The 27,858-nt window shown below is 33.8% G+C and overlaps 1 protein-coding gene across 1 annotated transcript; it reads left to right on the forward strand.

The window, feature by feature from the left end:
* Nucleotides 1–3,639: 3,639 nt before the first annotated feature.
* LOC128191369 (uncharacterized) lies at nucleotides 3,640–27,585 on the forward strand. The gene is made up of 6 exons (XM_052863439.1): nucleotides 3,640–3,832; nucleotides 4,121–4,222; nucleotides 26,479–26,668; nucleotides 26,940–27,026; nucleotides 27,139–27,278; nucleotides 27,401–27,585. Exons 1-6 carry the CDS (start codon nucleotides 3,640–3,642, stop codon nucleotides 27,583–27,585), a joined length of 897 nt encoding a protein of 298 aa, XP_052719399.1.
* The last annotated feature ends 273 nt before the right edge of the window (nucleotides 27,586–27,858 follow it).

Below are 27,858 nucleotides of genomic sequence, written 5' to 3' on the forward strand. Positions count from 1 at the left end.
AACTCCTGTTCAAAATTGGAACTCCCGAAAGGCTTCCTGTTGTTTCTTTTCTTGATACTGAAAATACCTTACCTAAGCCTAGTGGCGTTACATGTAGCAAATCACTATAATAGGATTATTATGATACTCTTACACAACATCATAAGCGTACTTGTCGGCATTACGTATAATTTTATTTGTTTTGTTTATTTTTTTTTAAAACAGAGTTTAACGTGTCGATAGTAGACTCATTTTTGTTACTTTTCGACAAGTTTACTGCTTTAAGAATGTCATTTTCTCTTTTCGTGTCAAATTCAAGCCAATTTACTTTGAAACTTGGGTCTGATACCTTTTCTATTTTTAAAATTGTATGTACATCTGTTCATGTCTTGCATTTATTTGGACTCGTTTCATTTTATCTGTCAAAGTATATATATCTTTATGCATCAAAGATCCTAATCGATTGATTTGAATAAATGTACATGCGTGCGATGCGTCGTTATTTTTTAAAGTTCTGTGATGCACCCCTGCGAATGTGTTCGGAATGTTTTCTTTATCGTTGCTAAGTATGTAATAAATCAAGAGGTGCTCGAATGAAAGTTCACGAGACTTCACCGAGATTTGTTCAGTTCCTCTGAAATTTCGAGCGGAAGTATAAGTATTCGGATAATAATAATTAATTGCAAGTTTTTATATAGCGCTTTTAAAATTGGCGAACCATTTCTCAAAGCGCTTTACAATTATTACCCCAGCAGGATAATATTCTCAAAATACGTAAGTACTGGTCGATTTTCATATCATATCCTACTTTGATTAATGTTAAAACATCAACATCTTTTAAGATGTATGTCTTATTTCACGGTCTAGCGGTTTTTTAAATTAAACGATGATACTCGAAACAGAATTATTGTTCGTGTTCAAACACGTGTAGAGTGGTTGATAATATAAATATTGGGTTGCTTAATCAATTCATAGCCATGTTTGATGCTTGTGGTGTGCAATACCATGTTTTTAAAAATAATGGGTGAATGTTTTGCAAAAAAAACTTATAGTATATCGAGCCATTTTCAAGGAACATTCTGCATAAAATAGTACAGTCTGTTTCACTATTAGTGTTATTACTAGGTCAGGCGCGGATCGACAATTAATTCTTACGGGGGATGTCTATTACGCATGTTAATTGTCGCAACAGCAGAAAAAAAAACTATTTTTGTATTGTCACATTTATTTCTAGGACACATTTTACCCACCAATTAATGAAGATAAAGTTTAAAATCAAGAAATCTCTAGAATTTATATTTGACTATAAGTACCTAGATTCTCTAAAATAGACTATTAACACGAGGCACGATTTTTACTGCGAAACTGAAAGGGTCAAATAAAACCACGTGATTTAAAATTTAAATGACAATAACATTCGCAGGGGTGTGATGGATAAAACTCAGTTTCAAATAGAATATAGAACGAGAGAGGGAGATGTAAATCCGTGCGCAATGGAGAAAGCGACATTTTGCTTGTTTCTCTCGTTGTTAATATCACGAAATAAGTTAGGTAAGATACTTATACATTAAAGAAAAAAACACGTTTTACATTCGACCATGTTATACGCACTGAATCGTCACGATAGGATTGTTTGACACGAAAATAGTAATGAAATTTATAAATATTGCATTATTTTCTTTGCGTTTAGCCTGGTTGTTTTATAACTACATATACCACAGTAAAAATGTATTACAAATCAGAATTAAAAGACATGGATGATGTGACACACAGGAGAAATCTCTCAGTTACAACTCTGATCAATTGTGTATATATTACATTCAACAGATTAACGTATTTGAAATGACATGTGGGGATAATGTGTTTTAATCAAAAGTCAATGTAATATAATGCTCATGAATGGAACTATGAATCAGCACTTTTTGAATTCATTGTAACCGTTCCTCAAACAATTGTCTAAATTAGATACCCCCCCCACCCCCCACCCCCCCAAGAAAATGTACAAACTTCAAGTGAAAGTGATTTGGCAAATTACGCGTCTAATGATGTTTACTCATTTGAACAACTATGTAAGATTTTATCGAATGGAACGTTTTTCTGGGCGAAAACAGTGTCAGATTTTCAGTTTTGAAATTACGATGGGTCCCTATTTGAGTGACTTCATCATTGATAAATATTGCAAATATGTATTAATCACTACTGACTCGGCACGGAGTCATTGTATAGACCTTGACTTAGTAATATTGCACTAGTAACAGACGGGTGTGGCGTTTTCTGCCTGTACATGTTTTTAATGGTTTTAATCTTTAAACACTACACGCTTTAAAATATTTTAACTCTACAGGCATGGTAGTATATACATTTACTGTTCACACTGTTTTCTTACACAAATACCTATGTTATCATAGGGCCATCGCTTTAAAATAAAGACAAACTATTTTCAAAATATACAGTCTACCGGTAATTCACTCATTAATTGATGTAGATTTCCCAAAGTCAAGTTGATTGAGCAAAATAGGGGAATACATGCTCTTAAGTTGTACAAAATAAATAAGCATGTAAATCCCATCAGTTTTTAAATTTCATAGTGCAACAAGCTTAAATCTAAAATTCTAAAGAAAAAAACTAAGCCAGTTTACCACCAAATTACAAACATACGGTATCTTAAGATATTTCAGATTTTGTAGGATTTTTCTTATTCGTTTTTTTTTCAAGAGAAAAAAAACTTTACTTTAGCCAAAAAATTGTATGGATCTACCTTTAAATGTAAATTTAAAAAAACCCCAATATTACAAAATCACATTGTAAATTTTGCGAATACACCTATACCTTAGATTTATAATTTACAATATGACTAGAGACAAATGTGATATGTGTATATAAAAAAGTTATACAAGAAGGAAACTAAGTTACTGAATACATCCTTCCTATATCATCATTCGACATACACTCAACTCAGATTTTCAAATGATTTAAAGTAGAAAATCGAATGAATTCAGACAAGTAAACATTATTGGTGGGTGGGTGGGGGGCTTTAGTCTATGAATTAAGATATAGGAGGTGGTATTAACAAATTTATCTTCATTTCTACAAAACATTTCGATCCTTTTTAAATTTAACTCAAATTGTCTTTTACAATAATCTACAAAAAGTAAAATGCACTTTACGTTTATTCAAACATTTCCAAACGTGATTTCTGATTTGATATCCTCAATTGAAAAACAATATGGTTTGTAAAGACACAGTATTCAATGCAAATACTCTTATAGAAAAAATTATTTACGTTTTTGGTTAAATTGCAGGTATATTAGATATTGAAGGATTCATATACATTTCTGAAATCAAAATTTACAATGATCAAAATATTTGTTATCAGTAATTAAAAGGCGCTATATAGTAAGTTTACACAGCTAAGTTTGGTATGAATGTGTTCAGTGATACAATGTATATTCTATTTTCATGTGGGGTTTTTTCAAAAATTTTGCTTTATTTGTAATCTTCGAATTAGATTTCTGACTTTGTCCTCCATTCTTTCGAATGACGAGTTGCGCATGCGTTAGGAATGGACGGTCAGAGTTTTTGAGAGGAGATTTATTTTTTATAATACTGTGATATATGTGTGTGTTTGTGTGTTACACAACTTTCTGTGTATGTCCCATAATGTCGGAGGAATATAAGGACAACAAGAGACGATTAACTTCGGATAGTTTGATACCAAAACCGGGCAGTAAGACAGCCATAACAGTGAGGGGAGCCAATGATGGGCAAGTCGACATCGGCACGTTCACACCACCGCCCGCACATTCGAACACTTCTCAACCAGCATTGGTGGATAAACTAATGATTCGAATCGGTGAGCTCGCCAAAATGTCGAAAATTGACAAATAAGTATTGATTTGACTGCATTGTGCGATCGCATTGATAATATACAGACTAGAGTTGGAAATCTAGAGAAGTTTACTGGTAACTTGGGGAACTCGATGGGGGAAATTAAGATATCTCAGACTAGCCTAAAAGAGAGTTTGAGGGAACAGTTAAGTATTTAGTGAACTAAAGATAGTGAATAAAAAATTACAAGGCCAAATAACAGATCTGCAGCAAGAAGTATATGAGGGACAATTTGCTTTTTTCGGACTCGCAGAATACCACAGCAGTGGAAAGGAGAACTGTGTGAACCTGATCAACGAGGTCTGTGAAGCAGAACAAAACATTGTTGGCATTATTGATCATATCGAGCGTGTCCGTTGGATCGGACGATACCAGGATAACAAAAATAGGCTTATTGTTGTAAATTCTCCAACTTCAGGATCAGGAAAAGTTTCAGAACATTTGGATAAAAGCTCAAAAACAAACAGTACAATATACGAGAACAATTTTCTTGAAGAAATCGTCGAAAAACGAAAGGCTTTGATGCCCGTGTTGAGAAAAGCATTTTGGGGAAAACAGAAGGGCTGTATTGAAATATTACAAACTATTCATTGATGGCAAACTATACATGGGAGAGATAGGAGACACCATAAACACCGAAGCTGGCAGAGATGACCCCGAGAATGACGAACCCACGGAGATACTAACAGAGAACGCGGGATATGGCAGAGGTGAAGCTTAGGGGCAATTGGAGGATGATTTCATGAAGATGATCAGCTGGAACATAAACTGGGTTTTGCTAGTATATTCAGTGATAAAAAAATTCAGTGCTACATTCTCTCACATGATATCATTCTTCTTATGGAATATTGGATAGAAAATAATTTCTCTATTGACGTGGACGGATTTCATAGCTTTATTTTTCCAAAAATGCGTTCAAAATCTATTCAAGGAGGTGGTTGTGTTATTTTAATTCGTGAAAAAATTAAGCATTATGTATCTTTTCTTGAAAATATGTACAACACTATCATAAGCTTAAGCTTGATAAATGTCTATTAGAAGGTTCAGAAGATTTCTATTTAGCATGTGTATATCTACCTTCAAGCAGTTTAACTTTTTACCAAGCCTATGATTGTGATATTTTTAGTGAGCTAGAAAACCAAATTGTTAAATATCTGACTTTTGGAAAAGTTATGTTGATTGGTGACATTAATGCAAGAACTGCAAATGCTAATGATTTTATAATGCATGATATACTACATGATAATGTTTTGAGAGTTTTAAGTGAAGTTTTATTTTATGGTTTAGACACACGTCTTCAAAGTAGAACTAATCCTGACATGGTCAAAGATTTGGGTAACAAGTTATTATCTTTATGTAAAAGTAGTGGATTAAAAATTTTAGATGTGCGTCATAATTTGGGTATGGATAAAGATTATACATTTGTTGGCCCAAGGGGCGTTGTGGATTATGTTATAACTACTCTTGATTTATTTTCAAAAATTGATCAGTTCATTGTAGCAAACTTTACTATTTTCTCCGATCATGCGCCTCTTCATATCAGATTGAAGTCTAAAATTCAAATTATTAGCAATTCAAACCAATTGTCTTCGCAATTCGTCTGGAACCAGGACTTGATTCACCAAGCTCAGTCAGCTTTAATAGAGAATTCTGATGACCTTGTGACATGTTTCCAGAATACCCTGTGTAAGACCCAGTCTAGTATAGACGATTCAGCCAATTTGTTTACATTACACCTGACTTACCTAATGCAGCCCTTTTTCGAAATTAACAAAAGGTCTCTAAATCCAGTTCAAAACTCAGGTGGAGCAAGATCTCATTTATGCGTGAAGTCACCGGTCAAACCTTGGTTTAATGAAGATCTCCGAAAAAATACAGGATATATCGATCAGCACTCATCCGTTTTAATAATACAAAAAGCAGAGTTAACCATTTGAACTTGATCGAGGTCAAAAGAAACTACAAACGTTCAGAAGCAAAACTTAATATTCTATAAGCATTTCTGGAAAAGAAAACCTTAAATATACATCAATTGAAATGGACCTATTCTGAAAACATTTTGAAGATTTATCTACATTATTACTAATACGGATTGCGATACCCCGGTGGACACCAGAACAACCGTGTTTGAAGAATTAGCCATTGAAATTTCTGAAAAAGAAATATCGGATGCTACAGACAATCTTAAAAGAGACAAATCGCATGGTCTTGATTATATTTTGAATGAATATTTTATAGAATTCAAGGGTATACTTAAGCCATATTTACATAGAATATTTATTCGTATTCTATCATCCGGTTACTGTAAACGTATTATATTTGGCGTGTACGATATTTGACGGAAAACAGTTTTTGAAAAATTTGGTGTGGATTTGAATTAGTGTTTCCCTGAATACATATATGAATGGCATTTAGCGATGTACTTCATTTAGCGGAAGTCGCATTCCGCCAAATGCGCTAAATAGCTCAAATGGTGAACGTTCAAAGTATTTTCCTACGCAATGATCAGATGCGGTAATTGTTCCTGTTTTTAAAAAGGGTGACCCAGTTGACCTCAACAATTACCAAGGTATAAGTCTTATAAGATATTTTTGCAAATTGTTTATCTCAATATTGAATCGTAGACTTGGCATCTTCTAATAGTATTGTCACAGATGCACAGTTTGGTTTTCAACCTATGTTAGGTACTACAGAAGCAATTTTTTGCACTTCATTGTCTGGTTTCACAAGCACTTCAAACTAAACAAGAGGCCTAGGGGTCATATCGCTCACCTGAGCAACAATTGCCTTAAATCTGATCAAATAAGCATTACAGTATCAAAATATCTTGACAACTAAGTACAGTAGATCTTGCAAAAATATAGTTGAAAATCTGCCAATTTTTATCCATCTCTATGTTTTGGTAAATACCAAGCCCCTTTTGTTGTTGTACCTGTAAGAAAATTTTTCTCTATTCCTATGTATCCCCCCCCTTTTGTGGCCCCACTTTTCTCTAGGGAATCATGGTTTCATCAAACTTAAATCTGCATAACCTGTGCTTTTACACTGTATTGAGTTTTGGACCGAAAACTTTACCAGAATATTTTTAAAGATTTTCTCTATAAATTCCTATGTAAAAATTCAAACCGCCATCACCACTAGGCATTGTGATTTTGCAAACTTGAATTTACACTACCCGAGGATGCCTCTACACAAGTTTAAGCGCTTTTCTAGCCAAATAGTCTTTGAGAAGAAGATTTTTAAAGATTTTCTCGATATATCTATGTGAAAATGCGTCCCCCATTGTAGCCTCACCCTTCCTCTGGACTATTATTTAAACAAACTTGAATCTATACGATATGGGGATGCTTCCACTTAAATTTGGGCTTTCCTGGCCTAATAGTTTTTGAAAAGAAGATTTTTAAAGATTTTCTCTATATATAAAAATTTATCCCCCATTGTGGCCCCGCTCTACCCCCAGGGACCATGATTTGAACAAACTTAAATCTACATTATCTGAGGATGGTTACACGCCAATTTGAGCTTTTTTGGCCTGATAGTTTTTGAGAAGAAGATTTTTAAAGATTTTCTCTATATATTGCTGAATAAATTTTTTTACCCAAATTATGGGCCTACCCTACTCCCGGGGACCATGATTTGAACAAACTTGAATTTACACTACCTGAGGATGCTTCCATTTTAATTTGAGCTTTTCTGGTTTAATTGTTTTTGAGAAGAAGATTTTTAAAGATTTTCTCAATATATTCCTATGTAAAACATGATCCCCCTATTGTGGCCCCACCCTACCCCCAGGGACCATGATTTGGACAAACTTGAATTTACACTACCTGATGATGCTTCTATTTTAATTTGAGCTTTTCTGGCCTGATAGTTTTTGAGAAGAAGATTTTTAAAGATTTTCTCTATATATTCCTGTATAAGAATTTATCCCCCAAGTGTGGCTCCACCCTACCCCCGAGGACCATGATTTGAGCAAATTTGAATCTACACTATCTGAGGATGCTTCCACTCAAATTTGAGCTCTCCTGGCCTAATAGTTTTTGAGAAGAAGATTTTTAGATATTATCTCTATATATTCCAATGTAAAACTTGATCCCCTATTGTGGCCCTACCCTACCCCCGAGATCCATGATTTGAACAAACTTGAATCTACACTACCTGAGGATGCTTTCACTCAAATTTGAGCTTTCCTGGCCTAATAGTTTTTGAGAAGAAGATTTTTTAAGATTTTTTTATATATTCCTATGTAAAACTTGATCCCGCAATTGTGGCCCCACCCTACCCCCAGGGCTATGATATGAACAAACTTGAATCTACACTTTCTGAGGATGCTTCAATTTTAATTTTAGTTTTCCTGGCCTGATAGTTTTTGAGATGATGGTTTTTTCTATATATTCCTATGTAAAACATGATCCCCCTATTGTGGCCCATTCCTACATGTACCCCCGAGGACCATGATTTTAACAAACTTGAATCTACACTACCTGAGCATGCTTCGATTTTAATTTGAGTTTTCCTGGCCTGATAGTATTAGAGAAGAAGATTTTTAAAGATTTTCTGTATATATTCCTATGTAAAACTTGATCCCCCAATTGTGGCCCCACCCTACCCCCAGGGACCATGATTTGAACAAATTTGAATCTACTCTACCTGAAATTGCTTCCATTTTTATTTGAGCTTTCCTGGCCTAATAGTTTTTGAGAAGAAGATTTTTAAAGATTTTCTCAATATATTCCTATGTAAAACATGATCCCTCTATTGTGGCCCCACCCTACCCCCGGGAACCATGATTTGAACAAACTTGAATCTACACTACCTGAGGATTCTTCCATTTTAATTTGAGCTTTTATGGCCTGATAGTTTTTGAGAAGAAGATTTTTTAAAGATCTTAATATACATGTATTCCTATGTAAAACATGATCCCCCTACTGTGGCCCCACCCTACCCCCGGGGACCATGATTTGGACAAACTTGAATCTACACTACCTGAGGATGCTTCTATTCTAATTTGAGCTTTTCTGGCTTAATTGTTTTTGAGAAGAAGATTTTTAAAGATTTTCTCAATATATTCCTATGTAAAACATGATCCCCCTATTGTGGCCCCACCCTACCCCCGGGGACCATGATTAGAACAAATTTTAATCTACACTATTTGAGGATGCCCCCATTTTAATTTGAGCTTTTCTGGCCTGATAATTTTTGAGAAAGAAGATTTTTAAAGATTTTCTCTATACATTCCTATGTAAAACTTGATCCCCCTATTGTGGCCCCATCCTACCCCCGAGGACCATGATTTGAACAAACTTGAATCTACACTACCTGAGCATGCTTCCATTTTAATTTTAGCTTTTCTGGCCTGATAGTTTTTGAGAAGAAGATTTTTAAAGATTTTCTAAATATATTCCTATGTAAAACTTGATCCCCCTATTGTGGCCCCACCCTACCCCCGAGGACCATGATTTGAACAAACTTGAATCTACACTACCTGAGCATGCTTCCATTTTAATTTGAGTTTTCCTGGCCTGATAGTTTTTGAGAAGAAGATTTTTAAAGAGTTTCTCTATATATTCCTATGTAAAACTTGATCCCCCAATTGTGGCCCCACCCTACCCCCAGGGACCATGATTTGAACAAATTTGAATCTACGCTACCTGAGAATGCTTCAATTATAATTTGAGTTTTCCTGGCCTTATAGTTTTTGAGAAGAAGATATTTTAAAGATTTTCTCTATATATTCCTATGTAAAACTTGATCCCCCTATTGTGGCCCCCCCCCTACACCCGGGGACCATGATTTGGAAAAACTTGAATTTACACTACCTGAGGATGGTTCTATTCTAATTTGAGCTTTTCTGGCTTAATTGTTTTTGAGAAGAAGATTTTTAAAGATTTCTCTATATATTCCTATGTAAAACATGATCCCCCTATCGTGGCCCCACCCTACCCCCGGGGACCATGATTTGAACAAATTTAAATCTACACTATTTGAGGATGCCCCCATTTTAATTTGAGCTTCTCTGACCTGATAGTTTTTGTGAAGAAGATTTTTAAAGAATTTCTCTATATATTCCTATGTAAAACATGATCCCCCTATTGTGGCCCCACCCTACCCCCGAGGACCATGATTTGAACAAATTTAAATCTACACTATTTGAGGACGCCCCCATTTTAATTTGAGCTTTTCTGACCAAATAGTTTTTGAGAAGAAGATTTTTAAAGATTTTCTCTATATATTCCTATGTAAAACTTGATCCCCCTATTGTGGCCCCTCCCTACCCCCGCGGACCATGATTTGTACAAACTTCAATCTACACTACCTGAGCATGCTTCCATTTTAATTTGAGTTTTCCTGGCCTGATAGTTTTTGAGAAGAAGATTCTTAAAGAGTTTCTCTATATATCCCTATGTAAAACATGATCCCCTTATTGTGGCCCCACCCTACCCCGGGGACCATGATTTGAACAAACTTAAATCTACACTATTTGAGGATGCCCCCATTTTAATTTGAGCTTTTCTGGCTTAATTGTTCTTGAGAAGAAGATTTTTAAAGATTTTCTCTATATATTCCTATGTAGAACTTGATCCCCCTATTGTGGCCCCACCCTACCCCCAGGGACCATGATTTGGACAAACCTGCATCTACGCTCTCTGAGGATGCTTCCACTGGATTTTGAGCTTTCCTGGCCTAATGGTTTTTGAGAAGAAGATTTTTAAAGATTTTCTCTATATATTCCTATGTTAAACATGATCCCCCTATTGTGGCCCCACCCTCTCCCCGGAGACCATGATTTGAACATTTTTAAATCTACACTATCTGAGGATCCCCTCATTTAAATTTGATCTTTTCTGGCCTGATAGTTTTTGAGAAAAAGATTTTAAAAGATTTTCTCAATATATTCCTATTTAAAACTTGATCCCCTATGGTGTCCCCATCCTACCCCCGAGGACCATGATTTGAACAAACTTGAATCTACACTACCTGAGCATGCTTCCATTTTAATTTTAGCTTTTCTGGCCTGATAGTTTTTGAGAAGAAGATTTTTAAAGATTTTCTAAATATATTCCTATGTAAAACTTGATCCCCATATTGTGGCCCCACCCTTCCCCCGAGGACCATGATTTGAACAAACTTGATTCTACACTACCTGAGCATGCTTCCATTTTAATTTGAGTTTTCCTGGCCTGATAGTATTAGGGAAGAAGATTTTTAAGGATTTTCTGTATATATTCCTATGTAAAACTTGATCCCCATATTGTGGCCCCACCCTACCCCCAGGGACCATGATTTGAACAAATTTGAATCTACTCTACCTGAAAATCCTTCCACTCAACTTTGACTTTTTTCGGCCTGATAGTTTTTGAGAAGAAGATTTTTAAAGATTTTCTCTATATATTTTCCTATGTAAAACATGATCCCCCTATTGTGGCCCCACCCTATCCCCGAAGACCATGATTTGAACAAATTTAAATCTAAACTATTTGAAGATCCCTTCATTCTAATTTGAGCTTTTTTGGCCTGATAGTTTTTGAGAAGAAGATTTTTTAAAGATTTTCTCAATATTTTCCTATGTAAAACTTAATCCCCCTATTGTGGCCCTACCCTACCCCCAGGGACTATGATTTGAACAAACTTGAATCTACACTACCTGAGGATGTTTCCATTTTAATTTGAGCTTTTCTGGCCTTATAGTTTTTGAGAAGAAGATTTTTAAAGATGTTCTCTATATATTCCTATGTACATGTAAAACATGATCCCCCTCTTGTGGCCCTTCCCTACCCCCGCGGACCATGATTTGAACAAACTTGAATCTTCACTGCCTGAGGATGCCTCCACACAAGTAAAAGCTTTTCAGGCCGAATAATTTTTGAGAAGAAGATTTTTGAAAAATACCAACAAATTTTCAATAATTCTCAATTATCTTCCCTTTAAAGAGGGCGTGGCCCTTCATTTAAACAAATTTGAATTCCCTTCACCTAGTGGTGCTTTGTACCAAATTTGGTTGAAATCTGCCCAGCGGTTCTTGAGAAGAAGATGAAAATGTGAAAAGTTTACAACAACGACAACGACAACAACGACGACAACGACAGACAACGGACAAATTGTGATCAGAAAAGCTCACTTGAGCCTTTGGCTCAGGTGAGCTAATCCGCTATTGTTGTTTTGTTGATTATAAGAAGGACCTTGACCCTATTGATAGGGAAAAATTGTATAGAAAATTAAAGTATTACGGTATACAGGGAAAGTTACTTGCAGTCATTCGTTCAATGTAGTCCAGAATTAGAACGTGTGTTAAATCTTCTGGTCGTATTTCTATTCTTTTTGAAAATCATGTTGGTCTTTCACAAGGAGAAGTGTTGTCTCCAAAATTGATTGTATTATTTGTTAATGATCTTGAAAATGAATTTATAAAAATAAGGTAGTGTCCCTACTGACCTGCCATTATTAAGTCTTCATCTTCTTATGGGTGCAGATAAACTACAGAGCATGTTGAATACTTTACAGTTCTATACAAATGAATGGAACCTAGATGAATATGTATCTAAAACTAAAGTCGTTATTTTTTACAAATGGTGGGAATCACCGTATCAACGAGAAATGGCTTTATAACGGTGAAAATTTAGAAATAATGGACCAGTTTGTTTATCTAGGCGTTTTGTTCAACTATAAAGGTAAATTTTTTAACCACTCAAAGACAATTAGCGGCACAAGGTCGCTAAGCTATGTTTGCTCTCAAATCAACAATTAATCATCTTTATTTAACCATTGTACTTTGTTTTCTGTTTTTGATACTTATGTGTGTAGCATTTTTAATTATGGACGTTAAGTTTATGGTTCCCCCAAAGGACAAGATATTGAAAAGGTCCCCATTGAGTTTTTACACTTTTGCTTGGTGTTCGTAAAACTACAAATACAACTATGATATACTTTAGGACTGGGCGTCTACCCGTATATCTCATTCGTATTTATCGAATGTTTAAGTCCTGGTTTAATTTATTCCAGTCAGACAATTGTATATTAAGAGCTGCTTATGAATGGTCATATTGTATTTGTGAAAACGAAAAGCAAAATCATCAAAGCTGGGCAAAATTTATGAAGGACCAATTAAACAATTTTGGTCTTGGTTACATGTGGAACTACCAAGGTAATTTAAACAGTCGTATTTGTCTAACAATCATTCAGAAATGACTTAAAGACAATTCTATTCAAACGTTGCATAGCAAGATGCAAATAGAAACAAAATGTTGTATTTACAAGCATTTAGTTGATAATCTTTGCATGCAGTATTTTTTAAAAAAATCAATTCCAAAGTTGTACAAAAGGATACGTAGTTGGATGGAGTGTTAGGATGTACTCCAGCACTATTACGTTTTGGACGTGTGTAGATGAAGACACGTCTAACAAACTACTCCTTTTTAAGTAAAACGGTTATATTCTTTGTTTGCAATAAGAATATATTCTTTATATGAAGCTACATGCTTTATTAGTGATATCAACATTCTTTCCTGTAAACTAAACAATGTCTTTCTCTAAATTGTTTTAGGTAAAATCAAACAATAGATGTACATGGGACCCGGTATGATGCATATCGTTGCATCAAATATAGAAAGTTGACAACTCATTTTTATTCGTAATTAATTTACGCCAGTAAGTCATATTGAATCTTAAAAGAGGTTCATTTTATTTTGCCATTATTTATAGTCTTAATGCTATAAAAACCAATATTGCTTTAATCAACAGACATTGAAAGAGAGGCGGGAAACGAACGAGTACTTATTATGTCAACAAATGCCGTCGCTAATACTAGTTAAGCCTGCAATCCAAGTAACGGTTTACCTACTGCAGTAGAAACCATTGTTAAAAAAGGTAAACCCCGAAAACTAAGTATTGTAAGTGAAAAATGAAACAACTAAAATATATAAATTTCCGGTTTTGTTTCAAATCATGATATATTTTAGGATATATTGCAAAAGTTACGCAGAGTTTTCCGTTTCCTTTACTATAGTCTGTCCCAAGATATTTATGCTGCATATTTGAACGGTTTTTAATAAAAATACACATACCTGTGACTGAAGTGCAATTAAAATCGATGAAAGGGAAAATTCCCAAGATAACTTCATTCACACATTATCATTTTTCCCTCGTAAAAATTCACAGGAACGAAAACAGATTTCCTACGGAGATTTATAATGGGGAATGTTGACATCTTTTCTCCATTCGGAAATACTCGGGACACCTCGCGCAATTTTTCAACGTTATCATCCGGGTGTCTTCATCTCCTTGGCAATGGAAAAACCTCGTAGACTTTTTAGCTCACCTGAGCCAAAGGCTCAAGTGAGCTTTTTTGATCACAATTTGTCCGTTGTCTGTCGTCGTTGTCGTCGTTGTCGGCGTTGGCGTTGTAAACTTTTCACATTTTCATCTTCTTCTCAAGAACCACTGGGCTGATTTCAACCAAATTTGGCACAAAGCACCACTAGGTGAAGGGGATTCAAGTTTGTTCAAATGAAGGGCCTTGCCCTCTTTAAAGGGGAGATAATTGAGAATTATTGAAAATTTGTTGGTATTTTTCAAAAATCTTCTTCTCAAAAACTATTCGGCCTGAAAAGCTCAAACTTGTGTGGCGGCATCCTCAGGTAGTGTAGATTCAAGTTTGTTCAAATTATGGTCCCCAGGGGTAGGGAGGGGCCACAATGGGGGGATCAAGTTTTACATAGAAATATATAGACAAAATCCTTAAAAATCTTCTTCTAAAAAACGTTCAGGCCAGAAAAGCTTAAAATAAAAATGGGAGCCTCCTCAGATAGTGTAGATTCAAGTTTGTTCAAATCATGGTCCCCGGGGGTAGGGTGGGGCCTCAATGGGGGGATCAAGTTTTACTTAGGAATATATTGAGAAAATCTTTAAAAATCTTCTTCTAAAACATTATTAGGCCAGAGAAGCTCAAATCAAAGTGGAAGCTTCCTCAGGTAGTGTAGATTCAAGTTTGTTCAAATCATGGTCCCCAGGGGTAGGGTGGAGCCACAATGGGGGGTCATGTTTTACATAGGAATATACAGAGAAAATCTTTAAAAATCTTCTTCTCAAAAACTATAAGGTCGGAAAAGCTTAAATTTGAGTGGAAGCATCCTCAGATAGTGTAGATTCAAGTTTGTTCAAATCATGGTCCCCAGGGGTAGGGTGGGGCCACAATTAGGGGATCAAGTTTTACATAGAAATATATAGACAAAATCTTTCAAAATCTTCTTCTAAAAAACTATCAGGCCAGAAAAGCTCAAATTAAAATGGAAGCATCCTCAGGTAGTGTAGATTCAAGTTTGTTCAAATTATGGTCCCCGGGGGTAGGGAGGGGCCACAAGAGGGGGGTCATGTTTTACATAGGAATATATCGAAATTTTTTTTAAAAATCTTCTTCTCAAAAACTATAAAGCCAGAAAAGCTTAAATTTGAGTGGAAGCATCCTCAGATAGTGTAGATTCAAGTTTGTTCAAATCATGGTCCCCAGAGGTAGGGTGGGGCCACAATTAGGGGATAAATTTTTATATAGGAATATATAGAGAAAATCTTTAAAAAAATTTCTTTTCAAAACTTTATGGCCAAGAAAGCTCAAATTGTAACCATCCTCAGATAATGTAGATTCAAGTTTGTTCAAATCATGGTCCCTTGGGGTAGGGCGGGGCCACAATGGGGGATAAATTTTTATATATAGAGAAAATCTTTAAAAATCTTCTTCCCAAAACTATAAGGCCAGGAAAGCCCAAATTTAAGTGGAAGCATCCCAAGATCGTAAAGATTCAAGTTTGTTTAAATAATAGTCATGGGGTATGGTGAGGCCACAATGGGGCATAGGAATATATAGAGAAAATCTTTAATATCTTCTTTTTAAAGACTATTTGGCCAGAAAAGCCTAAACTTGTGTAGAGGCATCCTCGGATAGTGTAAATTCAAGTTTGCAAAATCACAGTCCCTAGTGATAGGGCTGGGCCGTGACGGCAGTTTGAATTTTTACATAGGAATATATAGAGAAAAATCTTTAAAAATATTCTGGGAAAGTTTTCGGTCCAAAACTCAGTACTTAGTGTGAAAGCACAGGTTATGCAGATTTAAGTTTGATGAAACCATGATTCCCTAGAGAAAAGGGGGGCCACGAAATGGAGGGGGGGGGGGGGTAAATTGAAATAGAGAAAAATCTTCTTACAGGTACAACTACAAAAGGGGCTTGGTATTTACCCCAAAAAAGAGGTGGATAAAAATTGACAGATTTTCTATTTTTTTTAGCAAGATCTACTGTACTTAGTTGTCAAGATATTTTGATACTGTAATGCTAATTTGATCAGAATTAAGGCAATTGTTGCTCAGGTGAGCGATGTGGCCCCTGGGCCTCTTGTTATTTTTAGCCGTGTACTGATACCCGACAAGCTAGAGGGGGCGTTTCAAAGGGGAAATCTTGGGATTTTTTCATACTATTGAATGAACATCGTCTGAACCAAGAGATATTTATAAATATTGAATAATTTAAGAAAATATGCGGCAAAAATATCTTGGGACAGACTATAGGCTGTTTAAACTATTCTTTTCATGATGGATCCACAATATATTGTGATGGAAAAAGTGTTTGGGATGTAGGTTCTGATCGAACACAAATGGTTGTTAAATATTCTTTACAACGAAACAATTTTTTTCAAGTAGGTTGCCTTTTAATTCTAACTATCCTTAACTTAACTTGTCTCACTTACACTTAAGTAATTCATTCATCATATTCCACGTGTATATGTTTGTTAAAATACAATTTTGAAGTGCGTATATTTTTGTCCATAAAATGATGATATAAAAGACGTTTTGCTTTTTCAGCATTTATTTCTGACGTTTCCACATAGACTTCATATGACAACATTGGTGTAATTGCTGGCTCTGTAGCTGGGGTAGTTTATCTTGTACCGGCAGTGGTGGCGGTAGTTTTGATTTATAAAAAATGTTTGCAAACTGATTTAGGAACTATGCTTACTTTTTAAATAAAACACTGCAAAATCATGGAAAACATTGGTTTAATAGATATGATTATTCATGTAAATATTTTAGTAAAAAACTTTTAGTTGATTTATAAATATCAATACATAACGAAGCTGGGGTGCGTATGTACGACTTTACGACCAAAAAATGAATGTTTATTAAATGCAAACTAATCAATTTTGTATTCATCTAGCAGTAAAATGAATAACTGTAAATTGTAGATAAATGGCGTGATATATGTATATAATCGCATCAAAGATCATTCAATGAAACTGAAAAATATTTTTACGACTTTGTCGTAAGTTCTTAGAATAATGCAGTCTGATTAACGCAAGCCATGCATATATTATCCAAAGACATATATACTGCAACATCTAAAGAAAAGAAAAACAGAAACATATCCAGACCAATCTAGAGGCCCAGGGCAACCGTGTATCAACCATATGCATATTGTTACATGGTCTTTGATTCTTGCTTAAGTTATAAGATTCATTAGGGTAAGAATGGTAGGGACTTAAATAAGATAAACAATTACACTGTTCTAAAATAATAGCAAAAAAATAAAAGCGAAAATGGTTCAGCGATGGTTTTGTTTTTTTGATATTGTTGAAATAGATAATTTTTTTAATAACTCACTCCTAAGAATACAAGAAAGAGCACCATCAACGTGTAATATTAACAGGTTATATTAATGATCGATCTGGAACTGGTTTAGACTAATTTTATCTGTAAAGTTAAATGCTGCCAACAAAGTCTTTAAAGATAATCACTACGCTGTGAAACGTCTCAATAAAAGTGATATATTTTTGTAAGAAATGCAATGAATCATCAAATTCCTTTTTAATGAGGGACAGGTATATTATATTTTTGTCAATTCTTGTAACTGCCGTACTACTCAAAAGATTCATGTAGTTCAGAAAGGTTATAGATGTTAGATAGTGGTTACGTAATTGAAAAAATATATTTTTTAGGAGCATATCCCCAGCAAAAGGCCACCATGATCAATAGCAATACAGGTAATTACAGTTTTCAAGAGTGACACAATGTATCTACTCATATTGGAATCTCTAATATTGCACATGAAATAAATTACACAACTATTACCGTGTAAAAATAATGTAATAATTCAATGTAAGCTAGGAATTTAAATAGGAGATGTTAGATAGCATGTACGCATAAGATGTTTCATTATTATCTCTGTCACTATTTTTCCTTTGTCCTTAAATTGTTTGCATAATTGTATATCTTTTGATATTTTTTTAACACAAGGTTATTTTATTGAGTTAAATGTGTTCATAATCACAACGTAATGATTCACATAGTGTAAAATGAACACTTATTATTTTCAAGGTAGAAAGAAATTACGAAATTAGGTTTAACGATAGGACTAGTTACTCGATTTAATACGTCCCATCTATATGAAACTGTGGAACACTTTTCTATATTATAAGTATATTGGAAACCTGTTCGTTCTGAAGATGACTCCAAAAATATATCACATCTTTCTGTTTTCATGGATATCATCTATCATTTTAGGTAAGATGCTCGAATTTCATGACAGTTTAAAACAATTACATTCATGATTTGTTGCTAATATGATAATAGAATAAGATAATATGTTTCTGACTTGTTTGAAGACTCTTTGAAAAAAATACTAGTATTTAAAATAGTAAAAAACCGGATAACATAGTAAGCAGCTTAAAGGACGCCTGATATTAATATATCTTAATTGTACATAGGTATATGATTATATAGAAATAGATGCGTAGTCATTACGCCTGGGTTTTAATAATTTTATAATTAAAAATTTCAGAAAGTCATCGTGAAGATCTCATAGTGAACAGAATAAATAATAATTACACAGATCTTTAGGGAAATGAAAATGATTAGCATGAAAATAGTAATTCATTATCAAAATCATGCTTGTTTACACGGAGTGCAATTTGTCAAAAAATGTATTTTCATATTTATAAAGTTTTACTCTTTTTAAAAAAAAAACCCAAAAAACATAATTAGTATTTTTTCGACCAGAATATAATAATATCTGCCCAGTTACAATTGTATATCAATCAAAAAAGTTTTTTTGTATAACCTGTTAATAAGTCTACTAAAGTTATAGATGCATTAGAAGGAAAAAAATACTAGTGATTTTCTCAAAATGTTGAAAATGTTCCTTTTGATTATATATATCTAATTGATTTCAACATGAATAACCATGTAGTTGAGTAGATTTATCTTTATATATTACGCTTTGGCTTCTTAATTGCTTCTTTTTATTCATTTGTATTTCTACAACGTAAAGACACCCTTTAACGGTTACATATATAACTTTCGCATAGTTTAAATATTCAATTCTTATTTATCATTACTTTCTATTTAATCATATTTCTTATTTCCTTGAATATTCCAGTTTATGAATTAAAAGAATAATGAGGCCATCAATGCTCCTCTTAGTTTTCAATAATTACAAAGTGAAAGAAAAATTTTAAAATACGTGGTTAACTAATGAATAATAAACGCACAGTAAACTGAACCTGATTAGCTAGATTTTGTAAAAAAAAAAAAAAGTTGTAATGATGATCCCCGAAACGGGGTCAGGTGACAATAGGAGGTTGTAAGTATAAATAGGAATTATGAGAGAGAGAGAGAGAGAGAGAGAGAGAGAGAGAGAGAGAGAGAGAGAGAGAGACAGAGAGATCTAAATACTGGGAAGTTTAACCGTTAAAAAATGTCAAAAAATACGTTTGAAGCAATTTCAGGAACGCCTTCTTTCATACGCAAACTTATTTGTACTTGTTAAAGGGGCATGGTCATGATTTTAAGGTCCTTCGTTTCCAGCGGAAGACCTTGTTGTTTTGGTACTGTTTCTTATCATTAAGGCCTTCCGTTTCCAACAGAAGACCTTATTGTTTTCGTACTGTTTCCTATTATTATTATTTTTCCACAAATTTTGTGCACGCAATTTTTAGAAACTATTTGGCCGATTTCGACAATTTTTCACAAATGATTGCCAGAGGTCATAATTCTAGAGGTTTTTTGAAATTTTGAAATTAATCGTCACTGCCGGTACCGAGTTACGGCCGATTTTCTATTTATTACGACCTATTTTGTGCAGAGCTGATCTCAGAAACTATTAGTGATATGAATACGAAATTTTCAGGAGAGGTAGACTATAGTTGAAGATGTGCACTATAATGTTGTTTTACGCTAGTGGCGCCATTTCTTGGAGCTCGCCTATGCACGAAATTGGGTGCGAATTTTCTCTCAGAATTTTCTCATTTTTTACCAGTTGATATTTTTTAAAGACATATATAACAAAAGTGGCTAAGAATCAAAAGTTCTTTCCAACGAAATCAAGAAAAAGGGGCTGACCCCTTAAAAAAGGGGCCGAGACCCTCGTTAACACTATTACAAATAACTTAAAAATGATAAAGATTTTGTAATGCATTACAGAAGCAAAGTTGTTGATCGTAACAATATCTATTAGGTAAAATCATTGCCACGGCAGTTTATTACGTAATTAGGGATTTTTAGGGGCCAAAGTACTTAAACTTTGACGCAATATGTATAGAAAAGGAGACATATTTTATAGCATTGTAGAGGAGAAAATGGTTGCATTGATGATTCTAATCGATTCCATAAATCAAAACATCAAAATTAGGAGCCAAACTGCGGCAACTTTGACGCAATAAATTCAGAGAAGGAGACATATTATTTTTGTTAAGCATTGTAGAAGAGAAAATGTCTGTATTGATTCTAATGGATTCCACTAATAAAAACACTAATGTCTGTCCCCATTAAGGATCTAGAGGGCTGGTCCCTAAAATATTCAATCATTTGTATCTAAAAAATAAACAACAATTTTAGATACGGGTAAGAACCAAAAAAATGTTAGTGTTCGTGAGACCTTTTGAATGAACTCAAGAAAAAGGGGCTGGCCCCTCAAATTAGGGACCAAGATAATTGTAAAATTTTAATATACACATACCCTAAAAACAATCAAGATTTTGTGATGCATTATAGAAACAAAGTTGTTAATCGTGGGAATACCAGTTTGTATAACGCATTGCCACACCCATTGGTGACGTAATTAGGGATTTAAGGGGACTTAAATCTTAAATCTTTAATGTGCTGTATGTGAAAAAGCAAAACATTTTGTTAAGCAATTTAAAGGATATTGCCAATTGTATACATTATCTGAAATGAAGTGGTTGAGGGGAAATTCTTAAATTTCATCGATAATTTAGTCGCATTGTTTAAAAATTGAAGGGAAGACCTACATGTACTCGTTACTTGTAACGAGATCGTATAGTATCTTATATTTTTAGTGTTTTCAATGTTTTAGCAAGGCATTTTAATGATTAACCAAAATTTGAATGTCAGTTGTGAGTTAAAGGCAAGATACAACGCTTACAATTCTTTGTTATCAAGGCTCGTGTCATGTTTTTGATTAGTTTGGTTCAATATACCTTAAAAAATTATTTTTCAGGCTGATTTGTCTATCCGATGATTAGTTTTGAGCACAAATAAACAGTTCCTACCATTTGTCACATTCAATTTAGGTCTAAACCTGGAACATGACATAAGCTTAGTTTACAAACAGAGAACTGTATATGAGGTCTGTATCTTACTTATTACTTGTCGACTGATACTCAAATTTTTGGTGACTATTAGTAATGCCTTAATAAGGCATTGTTACCATTAAAAACGGAAAAATAATTTTTTACCAAAGTCGTTAAATTTTGATTTGATTTTGTCAGTTACAAAATGAGCAGCAATTGGTTTGTATAATTATGTTGGTTAAACATTTTACTTTGATAAGCTAAACATGAAAATCCATCCAACCAATTAAGATAATGACACTTAGTTCATGCGTAAATTTTAATCAGAAAACTTGCCTGCACTTGATGTTATCTAAAGTTTAAATGTATTGTAAATCAAACAAAATGTCTTTTAAGGTCAAACGCGACCTATCTTCCATTTTTTTCATTCTTGTGACAGTTGTGTCCATAAGGCATCCGCCAAATGTTACTATTTGCTCACGCATTGTGTTTTGTACTACTTTATTTTCTATGCAATGACAACCTCATTTAAATCTTAAAATACACGTAGATTACTAAAAACGTTACTTTTATCCGTTTACCTTGAAAATAAATCATTAATGCAGTTACACAAATGTACATACATAATTATTCAAATAATGTTTTTCTTTAGAAACGCGTAGGAATATTTGTCGGAAGTATAATTCTCCTTCTAAAAGTAAAGCTTGTTCATGCATTTCTATTTCGGAAATCAACAAAATGGTGCTATGTTTACATTTATTTCATGTAGCATTATGCTTTCGTATAACATTACATGTATCAGAGCTGACCAATGATATTACATGCCGAACATTCCTTAAAAAAGGAATGCTTGTTTTTCTATTTCCGCAATGTTAAGATTTCCGCTACGCAACTCAAAAATTAGATTTTCATGTTATATGAAATTTTTCTATTTGGGTATATAGTTCCGATTGAATATACAGTCAAACTTCGCTATCTCGAACTAGATGGGACTGTTTAAAAACATCTTGATATCCGAGTATTCGAGATATCGAGGTTACAATACTTAAAAAATAGGTGATTGGGCCTTAAAAATCATATATATATATATATATATATATATATATATATATATATATATATATATATATATATATATATATATATATATATATCAATTGTATTCGAGAAATCAGTGTTCGAGGTATCGACGTTCAACTGTATATATTATAACTTTATAAGCATTTAATTGCATATTTAACAGGTTTAAATGCAAATGCAGAAGAAATAATATATCATTGAAAATTATCTTAAACCGAGGAACGTTGCGTGTGTTTTTAAATGAAAATGTTTGATTGTTTTTTGATAATTTTCTCGATTATATTGATTATAGATTAGATACTTAAAGTTTGATATAGCTGGAATGTCATTCCTATTTTGGATTATGTGATTTCTATATAGTTTAATAGAAAAACACTAAAACTTTAAACTTAAAATGTTCATTTTCTTTCCTAGATGATAGCATCTTGATTACGTACAGGTTGAATATGATCTAAACTAGATGGTATTCCGTGCAAGCACACTTAACACATTAATATGGTACAATGTTAATATATTGAACCATATTTTTTGTTCATTGTTGTGTATACTGGATTCGATTTTTAGGTCACCTGAGTCACTCAGGTGACCTATTGCAATCGGTCTTCGTCCGTCGTTGTGCGTCGTGCGCCGTGCGTCGTGCATCGTGCGTTAACAATTTTACATTTTTAACTTCTTCTTGAAAACTACCAGGCCAATCGTTGCCATTTTTGGTGTGAAGCATCTGTATGGTAAGAAAAATCTAAATTGTGAAATCCATGGCTCTACCACCCCTGGGGTGCCACGGGCGGGGCCAAATATGCAAAAAAAAAGCCAAATTTTCAAGATATTCTTCTATAGTTATACATATGTGAGGAAAAACCTGAATGCATGGTTATGATGTCCATGAAGCCCTCTACCAAAATTCTGAAATTCATGGCCTCTGGTTTAGGGGTTAAGGCTCCAGGGTGGGGCCAATATGGCCATATAGTTAAAATGTACTAAATTTTAGAAAATCTTCTTCTCTAATCCCATATATATTTGTTAAAATCTAAATGCATGATTATGATGTCCATGAGGCCCTCTACCAAAATTGTGAAATTCATGACCCCTGGATCAGGGGTTCAGGCTCTAGGGTGGGGCCAATATGGCCATATAGTAAAAATGTATTAAATCTTAGAAAATCTTCTTCTCTTCTCCCATATATATTTGTGAAAAACTAAATGCATGATTATGATGTCCATGAGGCCCTCTGCTAAAATTGTGAAATTCATGACCCCTGGGTCAGGGGTTCAGGCTCTAGGGTGGGGCCAATATGGCCATAAAGTAAAAATATACTAAATCTTAGAAAATCTTCTCTATTCCCATATATATTTGTTAAAAACTAAATGCATGATTACTCCCATATATATTTGTTAAAAACTAAATGCATGATGATGATGTCCATGAAGCCCTCTACTAAAATTGCGAAATTCATGACCCCTAGGGGTTCAGGCTCTAGGGTGAGGCCAATATGGCCATATAGTATAAAAATGTATTAAATCTTAGAAAATCTTTTTCTCTACTTCCATATACAGTACCGATCAGACCCAACCTCACAGAAAGTAAACCCCAACTAAACCCTGGGTTTACTTTCTGGGTTAACTTCGGGTTTACTAGAGTGGACCCAGAGTAAACCCAGAGTAAACTCAGAGTGGACACAGAGAGTAGACCCAGTCAGAAGTATACCCCTGAAAGCGGACGCTAACTGTGTATTTGGAATATACAAAGGGTGGGAATTACAGGCAGTTGGATGGTAAGATAAAACATTAGTCTGCTTCACACTTTAGTGCTTACAGTTGACCTCAAAATAATTTCAAAGTAAACCCAAAGTAAACCCCGAGTGGACCAAAATTTTCAAAAAGTAAACCCAGAGTAAACCCCAAGTAAACCCAAAAAGTAAACCCGGGGTTTAGTTGGGGTTTACTCTGATGTTAGGTTGGGTCTGATCGGTACTGTATATTTGGTAAAAACTAAATGCCTGGTTATAATGTCCATGAAGTCCTCTACCAAAATAGTAAAATTCTTGACCCCTTTTTTAGGTGTTCAGGCTCTAGGGTGGGGCCAATATGGCCATATTGTAAAAATGTTTTAAATCTTAAAAAATCTTCTTCTCTACCCCCACACATGTGGGCAAAAAACTGAATAAAAGGTGATAATGTCCACTAACTCCTCTACCTAAATTGTGTAACTCATGGCCTCTGGGTTTCATAGTTCGTTTTGAAAGATTTCAGGCATGGAGGTGGTTGTCATTACAAATTTATAATTTTTCTACTCCAGAATGAAACATAATTAATGAAATGCATATATGAGACTCCTCGACAAGTTTGTGTATGGGTTATATGCTACTCAGGTGACCGTTAAGGCCAATTGGCCTATTGTTTTTCTTGATTGCTTTTTCCTATTCTTTAATATAAACATAAAAATCTAACTGCATGGCTTAAAATTAAGAGGGGTGAAAAATCAAAACTTAAGTTGATGTTATTTATGTGTACGTGGCCTTAATTCATTTTGTTACAGGATTGAAAGAAAAAAACTTTTTAATTTTTTTTTCAAACCAGTGAGTATGTATTAAATGCGTCGTATCTTTAAATTTTGGAGTTTTTTTTTTTTTTTAGGTCAAATTACATTATAATTTTTATCATTTTTTTTGCTTAAAATATGAATTTTAGATAAAAGATGATTTTTTTTCTCATTTTTTTTTGCTCTCATTTTTGCTATTTCGGGCTTGTTTATCGAAAATTAAAATAGGTTTTTAATTAGTTTCATAATAATTACTTATCAGGTATCAGTTATAACTTAATAACATCATCACAGATGTACATGTAAGCAGTTACTCTGGTGCAGGCATTTGTAGTTTATTTGCAAAATGTCTTAATTCATAAGCATAGATTCTATTCAAATTAAGGCGTTGTAATTGTAAGGTACCTCCTGATAGGCCGCACTTAGTATTCAAAGTTTCTTCAAGTATATTTATGTTCAAAATTTTCTTACTAGATAAAATTCGTAATACTGACTGTGTCTGGTTGAAGAAGAAGTGTTATTCCCACATGATTTAGTATGTCAAAAGTAATATTTCATCAAATATTTAGGTACATTATAAAATAATTGACGAACAAATATCCCAATCACGGCACCCGATGTACTTATCGAGAAACTATTTCATTAGATTTTGTTTAGTAACGTTAAGGAATGAATCAAAGTACTGAAGAACTGACGGGAGTTGATTTTTTCGATGTTCATTGATTTTAAAATCAATGATATGTTATTTTGCATGACAAGTACATGTAGTTTCTTATTTGAATTACGCACATTTTCATAATATGAATTTTTGGACTTTTTCGACAAGAATGTCGAGAAACACCCATATAAATCATGTTAAATAATATTTAAAAAAGGATTAATTTAATCAAACTATGTATCAGTAATAGAAATATTTCTCGAAAATTGTATGGATCCAAGCAATATTGAACTCTAGTCTCGTTCAACCAAATTTCCGACAAGGATTTACGGAGACAGCCGAGCGTCGAGTTGAACCAGACTATATTGAACTCTGGCGTATGAATACATACGACTACAAAAAATATTTAAATTGTTCATACCATTTAAAATCTGACTATTTTCAAGGTATTTATAAATAAGTTTCCTTGAAAAACAATGCTTTAGCATACATTACATCGAATTTATCAATTATTTTCAAAAACTAACTCTTGTCAGCTGCAATGATTTGTTCTGAGGTCCAAACACTGTTTCACTTTCGGTTTGTCTGAGTTACTGCATAGGAGAGTTGATTAAAATCAACTCCCAAAAACCTAACATACAGTGATTAATGACTGAGATGTTTACGACATATTCATTTGGACTCACGAAGATTAGTAAAGTGAGTAATGTACAAGGTTTAAGTCTACTCAAATATGAATACGTGCAACATAAAGTTATGTTTCAGTGGTAAATGGTTGTACCATTCCACCGGATTGGGACGGAGAATGGCACGACAGCAGTGATACAACACAGGACATCACGTTCACGCGGTCCAACAACTACGTTGTTGGGTGGAGCGTTACTGTGTTCCCCACCACTATTACTTCTTGGACTTGTGTAGACGAAGACACGTCTAACAACTTTCTGCTTTTCAAGTAAATTTACCTGTTCATTTTTAAAAAAAATGAAAACAATTTAGTGAAATTAAATTATATGAGGAACTATTTTCATTTCTAAACTAAATTTCCATTTATGCATATCGTTCTAAAGTATTAATAAGCAGCAAAATTGCTTAGCTTTCCTTCAAATGATTTCTATATTCATCAAATCTCATTTCTTACATTGATAAAGTATTTTTTTATTGCACTGTAATTAGCTTTTTCTAAAGCTACAAGCAAATTATCATTTTTTTCTCCATTTTTTAAGGTCAAATCAAACATCACTTAGGTTTGGAATCACGTTTGATTTTTATCGTTGCATTAAATGGGAAAGGTTGTCAGATGTTTCATTTGCGTATTAATATATGCAGGTACATGATTCTGAGTTTTATTAGAAAAACAAATGCATTTTGTCGTTTTCTTGATTTTTCATTAGTTTAATTTAAACAGTACTTTAGACAACTTAGCATTGTTTTGTTTACAGATGTTCAAATTCTTGGGCAGGGCAAACGATTTTATGCGTTATCAACTAATAACGCTGCTGACACTAGTTCAGGGTGCAATTCAAGTAACGGTATACCTTCTGCCATTGTGTTAGTTAAGAAAGGTACAGATAAAATAAACCAACAATGGAAATCAGTAAATAAAGTATTAATATCAAAAATAGTCAAAAAGGATTCGTAAATATTTATAACCCTATTTTTATGCATAATATTTTTTTTTAATTAGGATACATTGAAAATGCTAAACTTAGTTGTCCAAAGCCTTTCTTAGGAAGCTATAACTATTCTCCTAATAATGGATCTACAACATTTTGTGATGGCACAAGTGTTTGGGAAGTTTGTGCCGATCAAACACAAATAGTCGTTAACTATAACTTGTGTCCAACAAAACAGTTTTACTCAGGTAGGTGATATCAAATTGCATATAATTTTTTTAAAGCTGATATGAATTCATAAATACCCATTATCGCCCTTGTATCTCCGACTACCGCCATACTAATTGTCGATTTCTATTTTTTTGCTCATCAAGGCATTTAGCACTATTCAAGCTTCACCGCATTTAAGTATTGCATTCACCCGAACACGTAACATATAACAAAAAGACTTGTAGAAAGCGATCTTAACAAAAATATTATGACAACCACTGCACTGGTAAGGCAGACTGAAATCAAAGCACTCATATTT

The sequence above is a fragment of the Crassostrea angulata genome, chromosome 7 (assembly GCF_025612915.1).
Source record: "Crassostrea angulata isolate pt1a10 chromosome 7, ASM2561291v2, whole genome shotgun sequence".
Lineage (NCBI taxonomy): Eukaryota > Metazoa > Mollusca > Bivalvia > Ostreida > Ostreidae > Magallana > Magallana angulata.

Excerpts from the sequence above, each read along its gene's own strand:
- LOC128191369 (XM_052863439.1), top strand. The coding sequence starts at position 3,640 with ATGTCGGAGGAATATAAGGACAACAAGAGACGATTAACTTCGGATAGT. Across the intron at positions 4,223-26,478 it reads TGATCATATCGAGCGTGTCC|TGGTAAATGGTTGTACCATT; the intron begins GTTGGATCGGAC and ends GTTATGTTTCAG. Across the intron at positions 27,027-27,138 it reads TTGTCAGATGTTTCATTTGC|CATTGTTTTGTTTACAGATG; the intron begins GTATTAATATAT and ends TAGACAACTTAG.